This window comes from Botrytis porri (assembly GCF_014898465.1).
Source record: "Botrytis porri strain MUCL 3234 chromosome Unknown BPOR_004, whole genome shotgun sequence".
NCBI lineage: Eukaryota > Fungi > Ascomycota > Leotiomycetes > Helotiales > Sclerotiniaceae > Botrytis > Botrytis porri.
This window is the reverse complement of record NW_024066078.1, coordinates 196293-212269: the sequence shown is the minus strand read 5'-3', so window position 1 is coordinate 212269 and position 15977 is coordinate 196293. Positions and strand designations below refer to the sequence as shown.

General features: G+C 43.5%; 7 protein-coding genes across 7 annotated transcripts; 4 read left to right on the top strand and 3 right to left on the bottom strand.

The window, feature by feature from the left end:
• Positions 1 to 50: 50 nt before the first annotated feature.
• Positions 51 to 2172, top strand: EAF01_003056 (uncharacterized protein; the record flags this gene model as incomplete). Its single annotated transcript, XM_038911310.1, has 3 exons — positions 51 to 81; positions 139 to 1894; positions 1947 to 2172. 3 exons carry the CDS (start codon positions 51 to 53, stop codon positions 2170 to 2172), a joined length of 2013 nt encoding a protein of 670 aa, XP_038772545.1.
• Positions 2173 to 3506: 1334 nt separating this feature from the next.
• On the top strand, positions 3507 to 4634 carry EAF01_003055 (uncharacterized protein; the record flags this gene model as incomplete). Its single annotated transcript, XM_038911309.1, has 2 exons — positions 3507 to 3843; positions 3904 to 4634. The coding sequence occupies 2 exons, from the start codon at positions 3507 to 3509 to the stop codon at positions 4632 to 4634; spliced, it is 1068 nt and encodes a 355-aa protein (XP_038772544.1).
• A 1299-nt stretch (positions 4635 to 5933) lies between these two features.
• Positions 5934 to 7430, bottom strand: EAF01_003054 (uncharacterized protein; the record flags this gene model as incomplete). Its single annotated transcript, XM_038911308.1, has 4 exons — positions 5934 to 6569; positions 6630 to 6694; positions 6842 to 7313; positions 7374 to 7430. The coding sequence occupies 4 exons, from the start codon at positions 7428 to 7430 to the stop codon at positions 5934 to 5936; spliced, it is 1230 nt and encodes a 409-aa protein (XP_038772543.1).
• A 612-nt stretch (positions 7431 to 8042) lies between these two features.
• EAF01_003053 (uncharacterized protein) lies at positions 8043 to 8753 on the top strand (the record flags this gene model as incomplete). The annotated part of the gene is made up of 1 exon (XM_038911307.1): positions 8043 to 8753. One exon carries the CDS (start codon positions 8043 to 8045, stop codon positions 8751 to 8753), a length of 711 nt encoding a protein of 236 aa, XP_038772542.1.
• A 160-nt stretch (positions 8754 to 8913) lies between these two features.
• Positions 8914 to 10813, bottom strand: EAF01_003052 (uncharacterized protein; the record flags this gene model as incomplete). The annotated part of the gene is made up of 5 exons (XM_038911306.1): positions 8914 to 9413; positions 9470 to 10117; positions 10175 to 10249; positions 10317 to 10351; positions 10408 to 10813. 5 exons carry the CDS (start codon positions 10811 to 10813, stop codon positions 9303 to 9305), a joined length of 1275 nt encoding a protein of 424 aa, XP_038772541.1. The 3' UTR covers positions 8914 to 9302.
• A 532-nt stretch (positions 10814 to 11345) lies between these two features.
• On the bottom strand, positions 11346 to 11972 carry EAF01_003051 (uncharacterized protein; the record flags this gene model as incomplete). The annotated part of the gene is made up of 4 exons (XM_038911305.1): positions 11346 to 11512; positions 11559 to 11729; positions 11788 to 11920; positions 11970 to 11972. The coding sequence occupies 4 exons, from the start codon at positions 11970 to 11972 to the stop codon at positions 11346 to 11348; spliced, it is 474 nt and encodes a 157-aa protein (XP_038772540.1).
• Positions 11973 to 14401: 2429 nt separating this feature from the next.
• EAF01_003050 (uncharacterized protein) lies at positions 14402 to 15403 on the top strand (the record flags this gene model as incomplete). The annotated part of the gene is made up of 2 exons (XM_038911304.1): positions 14402 to 14720; positions 14799 to 15403. 2 exons carry the CDS (start codon positions 14402 to 14404, stop codon positions 15401 to 15403), a joined length of 924 nt encoding a protein of 307 aa, XP_038772539.1.
• Between the last annotated feature and the right edge of the window lie 574 nt (positions 15404 to 15977).

The window sequence follows — 15977 nt, the reverse complement described above, 5'->3', positions numbered from 1 at the left end:
ACCCAACCCGGAGGATTGTGTTGTGGAGGAGGGGTCTGTAGGTGTTCAAGATGGTGGATTTCACGTTAGACATTGATGACGGTCGGTAAATGCAGCATAAACTCTATCGTTATTGAGTACTAACTTGAGCTTTGCTAGGATCGAACGCGAGCTCCGACAATGAACAAGATGACATGATGGAAGATGCAGATGACCTAGACCCAGAACTAGATGGTGACGGGGATGGAGACGGGGACGGGGACGGAGATGGGGATGCTGATGGAGACGGAGATGAAGAAGTAGACGACGACGACAATGATGACGACAATGGAGAGGATGACCAAGATGATGGTGACGGTGATGGTGATGGAGAAGGAGAAGACGACTTTTCCCCTTCGCAGAACAGAGGAGACCTAGACACTTCGAACTCAAACGACACTCAAATGAATGGCGTGGGTCCCACCTCACAACCTCATCCGACCTTAATAAGGACTTCAGCCTCGCCACAACACAATTCTGCTTCATCGTTATCCCCAAGATTCAGATATGAAGTTAGGCCCGAAGCATTAACTGCTTCCACTTATGACATTGTACCAACAATAGCTGCTCCTCAGAGTACCTCGATCAATGCGATTACGGCAACACCTGATATGAGGTACTGGTTCAGTGGAGGCTCGGATTGTTTCATAAGGAAATATAATGGAGTTGACACAGTTAATGGTAAAACATTGCTGACAGTTGCTCAACGGCATCCATTTGTTGATAGTGTAGTTAAAGCTGGCGTTCTTATGAGCTATTGGGATAACGAGGAATCAAGTAGAGGCCCTGGCGGGGAGGAGAATCCATTATCCCCCGTCTATTCATTGGCAGTACAATCTGAGGCTCTTTGGATGTTATCTGGACTTGAATCTGGAAGTATAAACTTACAATCGGTGCGACACGATGAAGGGAAGAAAATAGCCACTCTCCAAAAACATACATCTGCTGTCTCGGTTCTTAGTCTTGCTCGCGATGAGAGATCTGTCTTATCAGGAAGTTGGGACAAAAAGGTTCTGGATTGGGATCTAAATACTGGATTAGTCAAGCGCACATTTGATGGGAGTGGGGGCCAAATCTCTGCAATAGAAGTAAGACCGGCTTCCACTCTGCCTGTTCCCGAAGAATCTGGCGAACCAAGCCCTCAAAACGGAACCTTCTCTAGCAACATTGGGGAAAAGCTACTGTTGAATGGAGCTTCTGGTGGAATGAATGGGGCCAATGGATTGAACGGAGATACAGAAGGTAATGAGGATGCTCCTGGATCACCTGCAGATTCTCTTTTCGGGGGTGGAGATTCATTATTCGGAGATACAGATGGGCTGGGAGCTCCCTCCGGAGGAAACTTTGGTGACGATGAAGATTTGTTCTCAAAAGCCTTGGATATGAACATGGAAGCACGACCAGATTCTTCAGGTGATATGTCTATGATGGATGCACCACCTCTAGCAATTGAGGAAGAACCTGCTTCTTCCCTTCAAATTCAATCCGAACCACCGCAGGCTGATCTATCTAATGGCTTACCCCATTCCGATGATATCATTGAAGTAAAGGCAGAGCCTGAAACTCAAGATGCTGATGCAACATCTGACTCCACATTTCTTGCTGCCTCAATCAATGGGACTATTCGTGTCTGGGATAGACGTCAACCAAACCCGATTGCTCGAATTCTGACCAGAACTGGAGTACCTCCATGGTGTATGTCTGCTTGCTGGTCACCTGATGGGAACTACATCTATGCTGGCCGAAGGAATGGTACAGTGGAAGAGTTTAGTTTACACAAAGGTCTTAAGCAACCCGAAAGGACGTTTAAGTTTCCAAATGGAAGTGGTGCAGTTAGTGCTATAAAAGCCATGCCTAATGGGAGACATCTTATTTGGTATATTTAACATCCTCTCTCTTGCTTCACCCACCAAACTAATGATTAATAGTGCATCACACGATATCTTACGTTTATATGACCTGAAGCAACCACAGACTAAATCACATTCATCCGTACCTTTCCTTATCGTTCCTGGGCCACCAAGGGCTGGTGTCATAGCTGCACTTCACATCGATCCGACGTGCAAGTATATGATATCAGCTGCTGGGAACAGGGGTTGGGAAGGTACTAATACGGAGGTTATGATTGGTTACGAGATTAATATACCATCTTAAATATTTCGACTCCGGTTTTCTATCGAGAGCCAAAGACGTTGACCATGTTCTCATGAAGCAATTTATTTTGGGAAAAGATAAATTCTATGGCCGTTGGATGGTCATTGTAGGTTCGTTGCGTGAGACAAGTTCGGATTTATCTAATATAGTATATATGTGCCAGTCTTATAAGCACCAAAGGAGTTTGGAGGAGGTATAATTGCTACCCGTTATGTAATGGGAGTAAGAGATTTGGTACAGGTTGTTTAAAGGCGTTTAGTGGATATGGGGATACCACGGGTTGTCCATGATGGCGTTAACAAGATATTATATGTTTATACATCCAGTTTCACGATACCATTGAAAAAAATTAAAGATTCAATCTATCAAGACGGTTCTTGTCTCTCTCGTCGCTGTCTTCAAATATAGATATCTCCATTGGTCGGTAGGAATGGCTTGCAGCCCACGAGGCCCGACTGCCATAATTCGCGTTGACACGGTATTTACAATATAATCGACAGCCACAAGTGCGGTTGCAATCCACAAGCTAGGTAGTTTCCTAGTCACTTCTACCCAAATGAACTTGACTTGTCAAGTTCCATGGACTGTAGCTTTGAATGAGGTCGTCAATCCGTACCTACCCTTTTACTGCCTAATCAAATCGTACCGTCGTTGTTTTAAATAATACGTCTATCTTCCCTTTGAACCCCCTAGAGAGGTTTTGGCAAGGATCGGTAGGACTTGATGGAAGAGTAGGTGAGGCTTATGCTTGTTTCTTGTGCTTGGCCTCTTGTGCGCGGTGGTGGTTTTGGAATGTTGGTGGCTTTGGGGGTTGTTGATTTTCTGAATGCTGGGATCTTCATTGAACTCGTGGGGATTGCTGACTTGAGAACATAGCAAGTTAAAAAGAGGCTGCACGTCTATTATTAAGTGATTGAAATAAGACAATGGACCATGCATGCATCGAGGCTGCATGTCTACTTAACCGAAGGAGTTCTTTCTTCATTAGATATTGTGTGACGACTCGACGTGACTAATAACTGGTGCAAAGTCGCTTACTCCGCTTTGACTGGAATCCTCAGGGATTGGCAAGTTGGTCTTGCTCATAGCCTTGCTCCAACTCTGGATAAACTGTTTATGAAATGGTGACCCGACTGCATCAACCAAAGCCTATTATCTTGACAGATTACTGTTATGTACTACAGCTATGTAATACAGCGACGTCGATACCCGTGGCACGAGGGTAGGCGCAGACATCAGCTGTTCGGTACACTCTTAATGGCTAGTTGTGCTTTGGAACGGTTCTCGACCTGTTTTTCGTTTGCTCTTCTTTACGAAATAACATTTATCACAAAATGGATCCAGTATCAATTCTCAGTCTTACCGGCTCGGTCTTAACTACCGGAAAAGTCGCTACGAATACTATCACAAGTCTCGTCACACTCAAGTCGAAATACAAAAGCGCCAGCCTTATGACCAGTCTTCTGATTGGACAACTGACAACTATCAAAGCCGCGTTAAATGAGGTGTCGAACTGGATCGCAACGGCTCTTCAAGGAGTTGATAAAAGCGAACAACTTATAGTTCATCTAGAAAGCTCTCTTGAAAGTTGTCATGTTTTTTTTAGTGATTTTGGAAGATCACATTACCCGGCTGGATCAAAATGGCGTCGACCGACAGTTGAAAGGAAAAGTTAGATTTATGTGGAACGAAAGTTAAATCAGAGAACTCAATAATTACTTGAATAGTCAGGTCAATGCTCTTCATTAATTGCTCACGGCGGTACAAAGGTAAATATTCGCAGCGCTTCTAATACCAAGAAAAGCCTTGTAATAGATATATGTTATCTGAACTGTGTTGACGAACAAAACAGCCGCACTTCATTCGACCGCAATCAGCTTCTACAGAAACCTGAAAGCCAGAAAGTCTTCAAAAAGGTCGAGGATGATGGCTCTTCATTGTCAGCATTCAGATCTAGGAGTGGTACTTCCGCAGAGACGAGTGGCTCACATATTGCTTTCGACTTTGATAAGGAAATCGCTACTACGAATGTGTATCGAAATGTTGCAACATCACCAGAGATGACGAGAGACGGGCCTGAAAGCATATCTTTGCCCCGTTCAAAAAAGAAAACGAACATGAGCCAAAATTCGAAGCAGAGGCGACCAAAATTGCCATTAAACCGTACAAGTGAATGGTGTTTCGAACAGACCGTTCCTAGTGATTGCGATAGCAACTTACCAAACTCAAGACCGACTTCAATAGATGAAAAGATTTCGACGATGGATATATCTAATAATGAATTGCGATCCACAACTTTTGAGTGGCAATCGGAGAAGCAAAGGTCCTCTACAGATATCATCGACAACCCTTTCCTAGATCCAGAAGATGGTTCCAGCTATTTACCAATTCATAGTCTACACGAAAACTCTTCAGATACATCGAATTTCCATAAGAAAGATGGCCCTTGTCCCAGGCCATAAGAGTCTCTCCAGATTCTTCATTATATTCTTCTATCGGGGTGCAGTAATAGTGGAAAAGCCCCCCTCACAGATTCCATTGAGTTCCTCTCTCAGGACATGACTAGCGATGAAAGTTGGATCTACGAAAAGGCCACCCAATCATAAATTCTACGTTGCATTTTGCACACAGTTTGGGAGATGAGTAAACGCAATGTCTCCTCTCATTGGGCTGAGAAATATGGGCTATACAATATTGGTGCCTTCAAAGACGGACCACTTGTTTCGCATAATGTTTGGTCATATAAAGGCTGGCCATATAATCATACACCTGAGACGATTTGTTGTTTGGCTAAGAATTTGTGGGGGGACCAAGGATTTCGAAAGACCTTTAATGCTTGGTCAAGAAAAAACTCAAGAATAAAAGCCGTTGAAAGGTTAATCTGTTCAGTAACCCACTCAAGTTGAATATACTAACCATCCGTAGTTGTTTTCGCTTTAGCCACCGCATTTGGAGCTCTACTTATATCCCTACGAAAGAAGACGTTCTTCTACTATTTAACAGAGCTCAAAAAATGGATATTATGGGGGAAAATAGATTTGTCAAAGTCTACGATTATGGTGGATTCGAAAGCTACCATAAAAATTGGGAGGATGTCAGAGTGGCGATAGGACCAAAAACAATTCTCTACACGATCTCAATGATGAGTTCTGAATTTTTGAAGGATGCCGATACCTATCAACCATTTCTGGACTTGGTACATTTCGAAGCAGCCTGTAAACCTCGGTACTGGACGATTCCGAAGTGTGTAATACACTTCACACATCTTGATGAGTTCATTACGAGCTTAGAATGACACGCAACAAATCGAAAGGATTTCAGACAATACTTTCGGCGATCCTGGGGTAAACACAAAAATGTCTGGTATGTTAAATCTAGTGTTGAACACAGCGTTAAGAGGGTCGCGAGCGAACAGAATCGAGATGTCATTGTTTTGTTTGAGAACTCACTTGGCTCAAATAGGGAGACCACCGATACGGTCCTGGATATCATGTTCCAGTATTCATCAAACGGAACATTGAATAATGAACTTATTTTGGCTCCGTATTGCTTATGATGGGGCTGACTGCTGTCCTGCTGGGGCTTTATTCCCAAATAAGATGGGCATGATATCTGTATTATTCAGTTTCTCTCTCTACACCATGCCTAGTAACGACTTAAACCCCAGACTAGAATCACATTCGAAGGCCTCATCCTCATCGGGGGCTCCATCGCCACCCAGCTTCTGTATTCCACCTCCCACGTCTCAATCGCCCCAAGTTTCAAGTGACTATCAACGGCGCCGCAACACCAAGACCCTTCAATGAGAAGTGGATATCTCTCAACCTTTCTTCCAGCCACAACGCGACTTCCATCCAATTCATAATTGCGAAATCGGATTGGTATTCTGTCAACAGCTTCTCTATTCTTATTCTCCGAGATATGTCACTCGTCGCCACCCAAGCAGTTGTAAGGACCATTGGCATAGCACTCGATCCTAATGGTCGATACTCAAGTGCGTCTTCGGCAAGAACGATGGTTTCCTCAACAAAGCATACCGATTCCGGAATTAAAGATGTATGATCGTCCGAAGATACACGAAGTAAGCTGTTCAGCAAGTTGGCAAATGAAAGTATCAGACTATACGCGGCTTGGAAGCGTGAATGTAGTGTTCTGGTATGTGGGGCTTGACGGAGTTTGTCTAGGGAATTCCGCATGGTTGAGAGGTCAATTTTCATTTGAGCATATGTGGATTTAATTTCGGGAAGATATTCTTCTGGATATCTCAAGTATTCTGGGACTTTGGCTAGGGTTTGGAGCTTGAGGCTTTCGATCCCAATGGCGTTATCTCGAGCTTCGGTTAGTTTTCCTATGACTGGGGTCCACTTCACCCTGGGGTTTCGGATGCCTTCCATAATCTGTAATGAAAATAAGTCAAAGTCTTCACGCGATTCCTTCTAGACGCATAGGGCTCATACCAGAGGAACACACAAGGTTACTAAAAGTTCTGCTTCAAAGGCGCCTTGCCAATTTTGCGCTGCAGCTGCATTCAACAAATATATTAATATTTCCCCATGAGTAGCATTATCATCACCGTGAGCCATCCAAGTCTAACCTAAATTAGAACGGTTATTCGCTTCATCGACATCAACACAACTCACCTAACAAATCATCATCAAATAAAACGCACAAATAGTGTTCGCTTCAACAGCCTCTTTCGGATCATTCAATGCAACCCTTAGCGCCTTTAACCCCCTCCCATAACTCTCTAGCGCCTCTACTGGTTTCGTTCGTGAATATATCGATTTATATGACGTCGAAATAGCATTAACCGAAGCATCTAGCGCGGCGCTACTCCCCAGCCGCTTAGGAATCTCTGTGAGAAATGCTCCATAGACACCGATATCGTAGCGAATATCTTTTACTTCCAGAACGGATATGAATGATCCTGCCACGGAAATAGTTTTGTTACCGGGCATTCGAAATATTTGTTTACGAGTAGTGTGGAGTGTGTTGTCGTTGTTGTGATTCGCGGTTGTGGAAATAGGTTTTACGGTGGAGTCGATGGCACCAGATATAAATTTGTAGCGCCTGATTCCACTACCTATGCAGGGAATTGACAGTCGTATACAGCGTGAACACGAGGGCTGGAGTTGATCACACTATTTGTTATTAGAAATATTCATCCTTGTTCCCATGCATGGAATATTAAGCAATCAAACCTTCTTCTTCTGTTTACGACACGCTTCGCATCCACGTCCCGATGGTACACCAGGCATTGCGATTGCGATTGCACACGAAGAAATTGAAATATGAAAGCGCTACATGTGGCCCTAAAAGGAAATTTGGCACATGTGAATAAAGTGGATAAATGAAAACGCAGCGCGGTATATAAATTCCCAAACATCAAAGATAATCTGAAGAAACGGGGAGAATGGGGAAGCGAAGGGGCTTAGCGGGTCTTACAGTTGGGGGCCTAAACTCGCCAAGATGGCAGCGGCACGTAGCACCTATTTGGGATGTGGGATGACATAATCTGGCATGTCGATCTTTTTTCATGAATGGCAAGCTGAATCACGGGAGGAGTGGATGGATGTAAGCTTATGTGGATTTGATGGAGTAGAGAAGAGAATGTCAGATGTGTGGGGAGACAATGCGCGATATTGTACCGAATTTGGTGGTCAGCGTGGAACTTTATTTAGGATAGGGTGGGATGAGATGGGAATACAGCTCTTTGTGGAGATCGACATCACGGTGCTGTGAGAGAGGGCTTGGGTATATAAGAATAAAGGATCCATGATTGATTAATTTGAAGATGAACTTATAAAAATAAGCAAAGAGTTCAACTTTTTCAATCAAGCGCAGGAAACAAATCCTACACCGTCGCAACCATGGCAACAGCTGCAGGCCCATCTCCATCGATACCTCTTCAAACCACCACCGCCACTACCTCCACCACCTCATGTTCCTCCCCCCACCAAACCCTCTCCGTCGATTTCTCCTGGAAAAAATGGAAATCGCTCATCACAACCCAAGATTCCTCCTCCTCTGCACCTCAACCCCTCTACACCGTCTCCTACAAACCCCTCTCCCCCAACCTCCTCTTCAAATCCGCACTCGACAAATCCATTTTCGGCACCGGAACCCTCCACTCCTTCTCCATCGACTCGGACTGTTCTCTCCGGGAGCACCCCATAAAAATAAAAGCCATGAAACGTTTCAAGACAGAGTATTCGCATCTCTCCCGAACCTTTTCCCCTTCGAGTACGGAACCGATACAGATGTTATGGACATCATCATCAGGGTGGAAGAATTGGGATTTTATTTGTCTAGATGTGTCTTCGATGCCGGTGGCGAAGTTCTCGGCTAATACGATGAGTTTTACGAATGTGGGACGGATTGAGTTTTTGGGGGAGGAAGTCATTGGGAATGAGAAGTTTAGGGAGGAAATTGTGGTGGTGGGGATGACGTTGATGTATACGATGGTTTTGAGATCGACTAATTTTCTGAGTCTTTTTGGGGCGGTGTTTGCGAAGCCGGGGAGGAGGGAGGAGGAGGGGAAAGGGGGGCAGGTGAAGGATGGGAAGGTTCATGGGGATTAAGTGGGTGAGAGGGTGGAAGATGGTTTTTGGGGAGGGGGAATGGAAGGGAGAGATGGAGATTTATATGATACCAGGTTTTATATTCTAGATTTAGATGGCTTTGGGCGGTGGCTTGTCGTTTTTTGTTCTAGCGCTATAAACAATCTCACGATCCAACCAATCATCCCTTTCTAACCCATCTCAAACCAGCCCTCTCGGGCTTCATCATCTGTAACAAAAGTACCATGGCACTATCATCCACCAACGCCTTGACTCTTTTCTCGGCTTCTTCCTGATTCTCTCCAGCCTCTTTCACAATCTCTACTCTGGTCCTATGAAATAATCCCGCCATTGCGGCCACAAATTCTACCTGACCAAATTTCTTGTCAGGACATCCTTGAGGCCCTTCGGACCATGGCTTATATGAACCTTTAGGCGGTTTCCAGAGTTCTTCTGTCGATTCATCATTTTGATTTGAGAATGATATAATCCAACGAGAAGGACGCCAGAGAAGTCGATCGGATCCCCAGTAACGAGGATGGGATGGTACACCGAGGAGATTTGGCAGGATCATTGTGTTTGGTGGTAAATGGAGTTGTTTAGAAGCATATGTGATGGTTTTTGGAAGATTTCCTGTTGATCTTGTAAATGTAACAAGAGGGTGGTAAAGACGGAGTGTCTCTAATTGCGTAATACTTTTAGTATATAATCACAACATCGATAGGGTATCTACACACCATTACAGCCATGCATCGTTTCAGTTTAGGAAAAGAGTCTTCATAGTCCCAAGTAGAAGCATCCGAATCCAAAAACACCGCATTCACTTCTTCGGAAATCCAATCCTGCACAGTAGGTATGAGCAGCAAGGAAATTAAGAGCATAACAAAGCGTAGGAGACATCGTGTCATGACCTGCGAAATTAAATACAAACATGTTTCCAATATCTCGGGTTCTGATAGACTAGGTTGCTTACTCCCGGGATACGTAGCATCAGATTTGATATCGGAATTGGAGTGAGACGCTCGGATCAGAGATGTCATCAAATTCGGCTTAGATTGTTTGCCCGTAGCGATTAGTTTTCGTTCTTCTTGTACCATCTCTTTCATGTATGCTTGGAATTCAACGGTAGCTTGAGCGATCTCCTGTAATGATTTGGGGAGATGGCGTCTCCATTTTAAGAGGAAGTTAGGTCCAATTATCAGGATTGGAATCGCGTTTCCAACGATCAAGCTTAATGATTCATTGTAACTCATTGAGTGATTCGGGTCGTTTTCTGGATCTGGCAAAGGTCTGAAAGGATATGATTTACCAAATCCAGCACTTGAGAGGATATTTAGCGAAAAGGTTTTGGCATCTTCAGCGGTAGTCCATAAGGCCAACACCCCCTGATCAGTCCAATAATGCATCATTTCTTGAGTTTGTCAAAGCGCTTCTTGCCATACTAGTCTGTTGGTTTGCTCATTGCTGAAAGGTGGACCTGTAGCTTTTTTATGGCGAGGCCAGTCTTCGTCTGCTACCTATGTTTCATGGTCAGTAAGTAGCCCAAGGTCAACTCCCATTCGGCTGATATATGATCTTACTAACCGTAGAGATATTCGGTCCAAACACATTCAACATCTCTAGTGGAAGTTAGAAAGAGCTCACGCAGTATTACTTTTCCGAGAAGGAAACATACCAAGAACCTCCCTCGGCCTCTTGAATTTGTTCCGCCTCAGCAGCACTTCATTCAAAGTATCAGCATCACAAATATACAAAACATTTTCATCCGGAGTAACCATGATGAAGACATCCCCGATTTCCAAATGAATCTGTGCTTTATCTTTGAATTCCCATGCTCTTCGACCAAATCTGATTAATGGCCATGAACGAGTGATGCTGGATTTCTGGAAGAGAGGCACGATAATATCTGCAAGTAGCATCCATATTGGATTTTGGGGACTCAGTGGAAGAACAACAATGGGTACACCAATCTTTTTGGCTAAAATGTAATTCTGGTACAATTTGTAGATGTTGCCTCCACCCCATGTAAGAGGAAGGGGGAGTAAAAGCGTGGTCAGTAGTCGAAACAACATTGGAGCCATAAATTGAAGTAAACACTGATGTATACGGCGGCATCATGGAAGAAGATTGCTACGACGGTTTGGTCGGTCAAGGTCATCAGTTTTGTTGAAATACACCAAGTGTTGGTTGGTATCATGTTGGTGGATTTCTTGGTCACCTATTGGCCAGATTATGGTATGGTGGTAATTGAACAAACAGACAAACGGTCGAACTCGTGAGTTTAATAAACAAACGTTCGAAAGGAAGATGGAACAGAAAGAAGATCACGCGGCTGTGCAAGAATGGCCCAAGAAGCTCTACAAGTGCAAAAAGTGAGTTCAGCGACTGGTACGATCATTGAGACAAGATTACACCTTAAATTTTCATTTCTGCAACTGATTTTGCACGAGAATGCAGGGACTAAAGACAATAAAACTCCTTCATCTATGGAGGCAGATAGACTCAGACTATCCGTAACCATGTGGCTTCTGATACTTCATGAGAATATAAGTGTCTCGTGCATCATGCATCAAGAAGTATCAACTTCGGTGAGTATTCTTCAAGAATCCCTCATCAGTCCGACTCCTCGATATCCTCCATTTTCTTCATATTCTTCGCATCTTTCGCATCCTCCAACTGGACTGCCAATCCATCCCGCAAGTCTCCGATAAACTTCGCATCCTTCATATCTTTCACTTGAATCGTGGCTCTACTCGCGCGAGCAGTGAATATAGTGGCCACTATCAAATTAGTACAGAAATCATCAAAGAGAAAGTAGAGACTCGCTTTCAAATTCCTGGACAACATAAGCTTCGGCGCATTCTTGCAAAGAATCCAAGGCATGTTGATCAATCTCGTAATTTTCTCCAGGTTTGATATCCTTCATAATCTCTCTTGCCAAAGTTGCGAAGGTCGATTTGGGAATGATTAAGTCCGTCTTGGGATGCAGTGCGAGGACTAATCATTGGGCAGTTAGTATTATTTCTTCGACTTCCACAGAAATAGGGAAACTTACGGCCCCAGTCATTCTTCTTTCTTGGATAGTTGACGTCTCTTCTTGGTGTTTTGTTGAAGAGTCGTCGTGCTCCTCCACCCACTATATGCTGTCGCTTTCTCGTCGTGCGCTTGACCTTCTCCATTCTTGGATACTATAAATAATTGGCATGTTTGCGTAAAAAGGAAACAATACCTGCTTACCATTTGCGATAGTTATACGAGTGAAAAAGTTTCGAATTGCATGGCCGTTGAAGACGATGTGGTGAGATCGTGGAATAGGTAATGCAGACGAATCTTCTTGACTAGAAAGTGAATTCCAAAACAAATAAACTGTGAAGTTGAGATTGCGGAGGATGCCACTCTAGAATGTCTTTTCGAATTTGTTGACAACTGTGACTCAAACCCTCTTTACTAATACCTTAAGGATTGGATGCTTTCAAAAGAAATTTCTACGGTTCATCGCATTTCTACGGCACACCCCGTCGCCTGATTGCTTCGTAAGTCCATTCAGCTCCTTCATATCTTCACCATGTAGATCTGATATGTTATCAAATTCTGTAGAGGTAAGTTCCCATGCAATAAACAAACAAAAATATTTCACTACGAAGCTTCTCGCTTTCTAGAACATGCTGATTTCTTATTCAAGCTTAGAAGCAAAGAGGATAACGAGCCTTTCATCAGGACGCAACGATACATCGAGAGCAGATGTATATTTTGAGATGAACTATAACCTTTATATCTGTAGTCTCTTACTCCCACCGAAAGCTTATGGCTATTTGGAACTAAGATCCAGGTTCTTTGTGCGAAATCTAACGAATATGGAATATGACAATCAAATATTTGGTTTGACGATATACAAGCTGTATCACACGTTACACAACACTCACATGGGCCATGTATATTCATCCACCTAACCTGAAACGCCACTGTGATATTCTAGCCTTTCTTTACCAATACTACCAACATCGTCTATCTAGGTATACAGAACTATCAGTGTGACGAGCTCTTGGGGTTCAATTAGTCCGTCGGAGGTAATGTAAGGACTCCTCGACGCCCGAAAGCTCATCACATCATGAGAGAACATAATGCTGTAACGGCAATTACGTAGTATTTCCTAAATTCTGCGGTGTCCGGTTTGATTATATGCAGTTGAGAAACTGACTGTGTTACATTCAGCAGCTCAGGAGCGCCACAAGTTTTGTTGAATACCGATACTATGATACCGTGACTGCGATTGTAACTCAATTACTATTGTCGAAATTTAACTGTTATGAGAGCTTCTGTAATGAATGGGAAGAAACTAGAAGCTCTAGCAGTCTAGAAGAGGGGAAAAGTTGATATACTTTGGAACGAAAATTGCTGACTTGAGGAGATTTGAGTGACATCGATAACATCTAGATTTGGTTGGCACTCAACGTTCCGGCAATTCTGATAATATCTATTCAACCAGTTCCAGTCAGGGTTAATAGTGAGTGTAAGCAGCAGCTCACGAGGAAGAAGATCCACACAGAGAATCTCACAATATCTATTGATGGTTATTGGTCCAGGCTCCTAACGCAATTGTCTTTCTTCATACTCTCCGTTACTTGTTACTGTAAGATAGTTAGTGAAACATATTTGTTGTCTCGGGATCCTCTCTCTAGATTTCAAGATTCACAGAGGCGTATGCGAAAAATCGCCGTATCTAAACAAGCAGCAAGATTTCGATTGCTCGACTATGATAAGAAATACTCAGAGTTATAATTTGATATTCTTTTCTTACACAAGAATTCAGAGAAACCTCGCATCATCGTGGCTGATATATGCAACCTGATGTCTCGCGGCTTCATCCAATTAGACGTGCTTTTGCCAATTGCGTGCATATCGGCGATGGTGTTCGGAATGTTTTACAGACGCCACATATAATTCCAGCTAGTACGAGCCACTTTTTCATGTCGTTGGCGTAAAAGCGCTTGGAGCTCGTTTCATATAGAGTTTGGGGTTTATAATTCGTCGATTAATATACGGAAATTGGTGAGAATTGATGTGATTCTGCTGATGGGATGATTAGCAATGCCGTGTAACCTGTCATAAACGCGGCCATTGGATGATCCGGATCCTTCAGTTTACAACTTCAGAAATAATCCGTGTATGTACGGCATTAGTGCTGTAGATATCCGGTTGGTTCATGCGGTCATGATAGCCAATCTTGGGACAGGATGCATGATTTCAGTACGAGAATGTATTCTCATACATAATATCGATGCCAAGAAAATCTTGGAAGCGGTGGTACAAGTAATTTCAGCACTGAAATAGATATTCCGGCATAATATCAATAGTTGAGCTGGCGTTTGTGTATGATATCGCTGCTGAAGACATTGCTTAAGCGGTTATATTCCCGTTGTCCAGCAGTATATCCTAAATTAAATATCGGAGTGAGAAGAGGTTGTATCCACGAGATACCACTGCCGATTCCAGCAAGAGGGGGGCCCATGTAGAAAGCTGCTTTTGAATTTTGTAGAAGGTTCCAGTCCAAAGTATATATATGCCCTCAAGCCTCCATTTCATATGATGTTTATATAGCTTTTCTCTCGTTAGCCAATTTCCAAAACACAAAATTTGTTCTCCTAATAGTGCAGTTGTAATCAGAAATCATGATTGCTGCCACTAGTATCACTCCCGATCTTGACCATGGTTGTAAAGCAAATCCAGTCATTGAGTCGAAATGGAAAACCACCAAACCGGTTCGTGCTACGCAGGCATCCTTGCTGGATCTCTTGGAAGGTCGAACTCCTATCCTCCACGAGCCTGGATTCCTTTCCAAAGAGGACTGTTCTAAGCTCACCAAGACACTGGAGCCAAGACTTACGCCGTATCTGCATGCTACTGGTCCAAAATTGGCAAAAGTAGGCGTTGCTCAGTTTGAGTTTCAAGCACAAAGTGAGGATGACTTAAAAAATAGGTCTGGAAACGGTACGTGCTGTCATGAACAAACTCTCCGAAGTCTTTCTCGTACCACGTCATGTAGAAACTAGCTGATTAAATATATAGAGAAGCAGGAATACTTCCAGGCTGTACGTGACCTGGGCGACCCGCATGGAAAATTGGAAGCAGAAATTGGCGTGAATGCTTTCGCTAAGGTCTTTGAATTTATTAAATCAATTGCGCCTGAAGACTGGGAGGTCATGATAGCCACAGAGGTAGTGGACGATGGGACACAATCTTACTTCGCTGGCATCTTTCGAGTAATCAACAACGGAACACCAGTTCATTGCGATTGGGCACCTTATGATACTCGGACGGAATCATGGGCGATTAGCCGATTGACCCGCCAACTTGCGGCCAATCTTTGTATAACACCACCACCGATCAATAGTGGTGGTACTACTGTTCACGATTTGCAGTGGTCTCCTGAAGCATTGAAATTTCGTGACCCCAATAGTTATGGATATTTTCCGGGTCTTGTTGAGGGACGCCACAAGGTAGATTTCCAACCTCACATTGGTGATTTATACCTCTTCAACTCTCGTAATATGCACCAAGTGCATCCGGTCTATTCCGAGACAGGAACGCGCCGTTTGGCAATGTCAAGCTTCCTTGGAGTTATCCCGCCTCTGAACGAAGGTGAAAAGACGAAGTTGGTGTTTTGGGGTTGACGGCTAGAGACATATCATGGTATAGCTGTATACATGACGCTTAATATAAGAAGTTGGGCTTTTCGTACCTGTGTGTAGACTTCAATCTGATAATATGTCGTCGGGCGATTCACATCAAGTTTATACAGAGGTGACAAACTCGGAACACATTTTATGTCTGTGTGAATAGATATCCGGAAATCGTTTGTATAGCTAGCGCATGCAGTACATGGATCCAAACTTCATCGCCGTCTTGATGAGGAACGTAAATCAAGATAGTCGAGTGATTGAATTGAAAATTGTATAAATCATTGCCAGGTGAGAAGTTTGAACGAATTGAATAATTCTGCCAGGCGGTGTGACTAGTGATTATTGGTGAATTACAGGCATCTCGTTCTATTAATCATTCAACTGCGCGACCTCGATCAATGTTGAGAACTCATGAGCCAGTCGAGCTAGTACAGCTACTAATCCCCGTCTTAACATGTTTCACGCCCATCTATTCCTACTTGTCTCGATCGCTCTCAAGTTGCTTTCGACCGAAAAGACTACATCCAAGCATGATTAACTCCTCCGTCATACTAGATGCTGAATG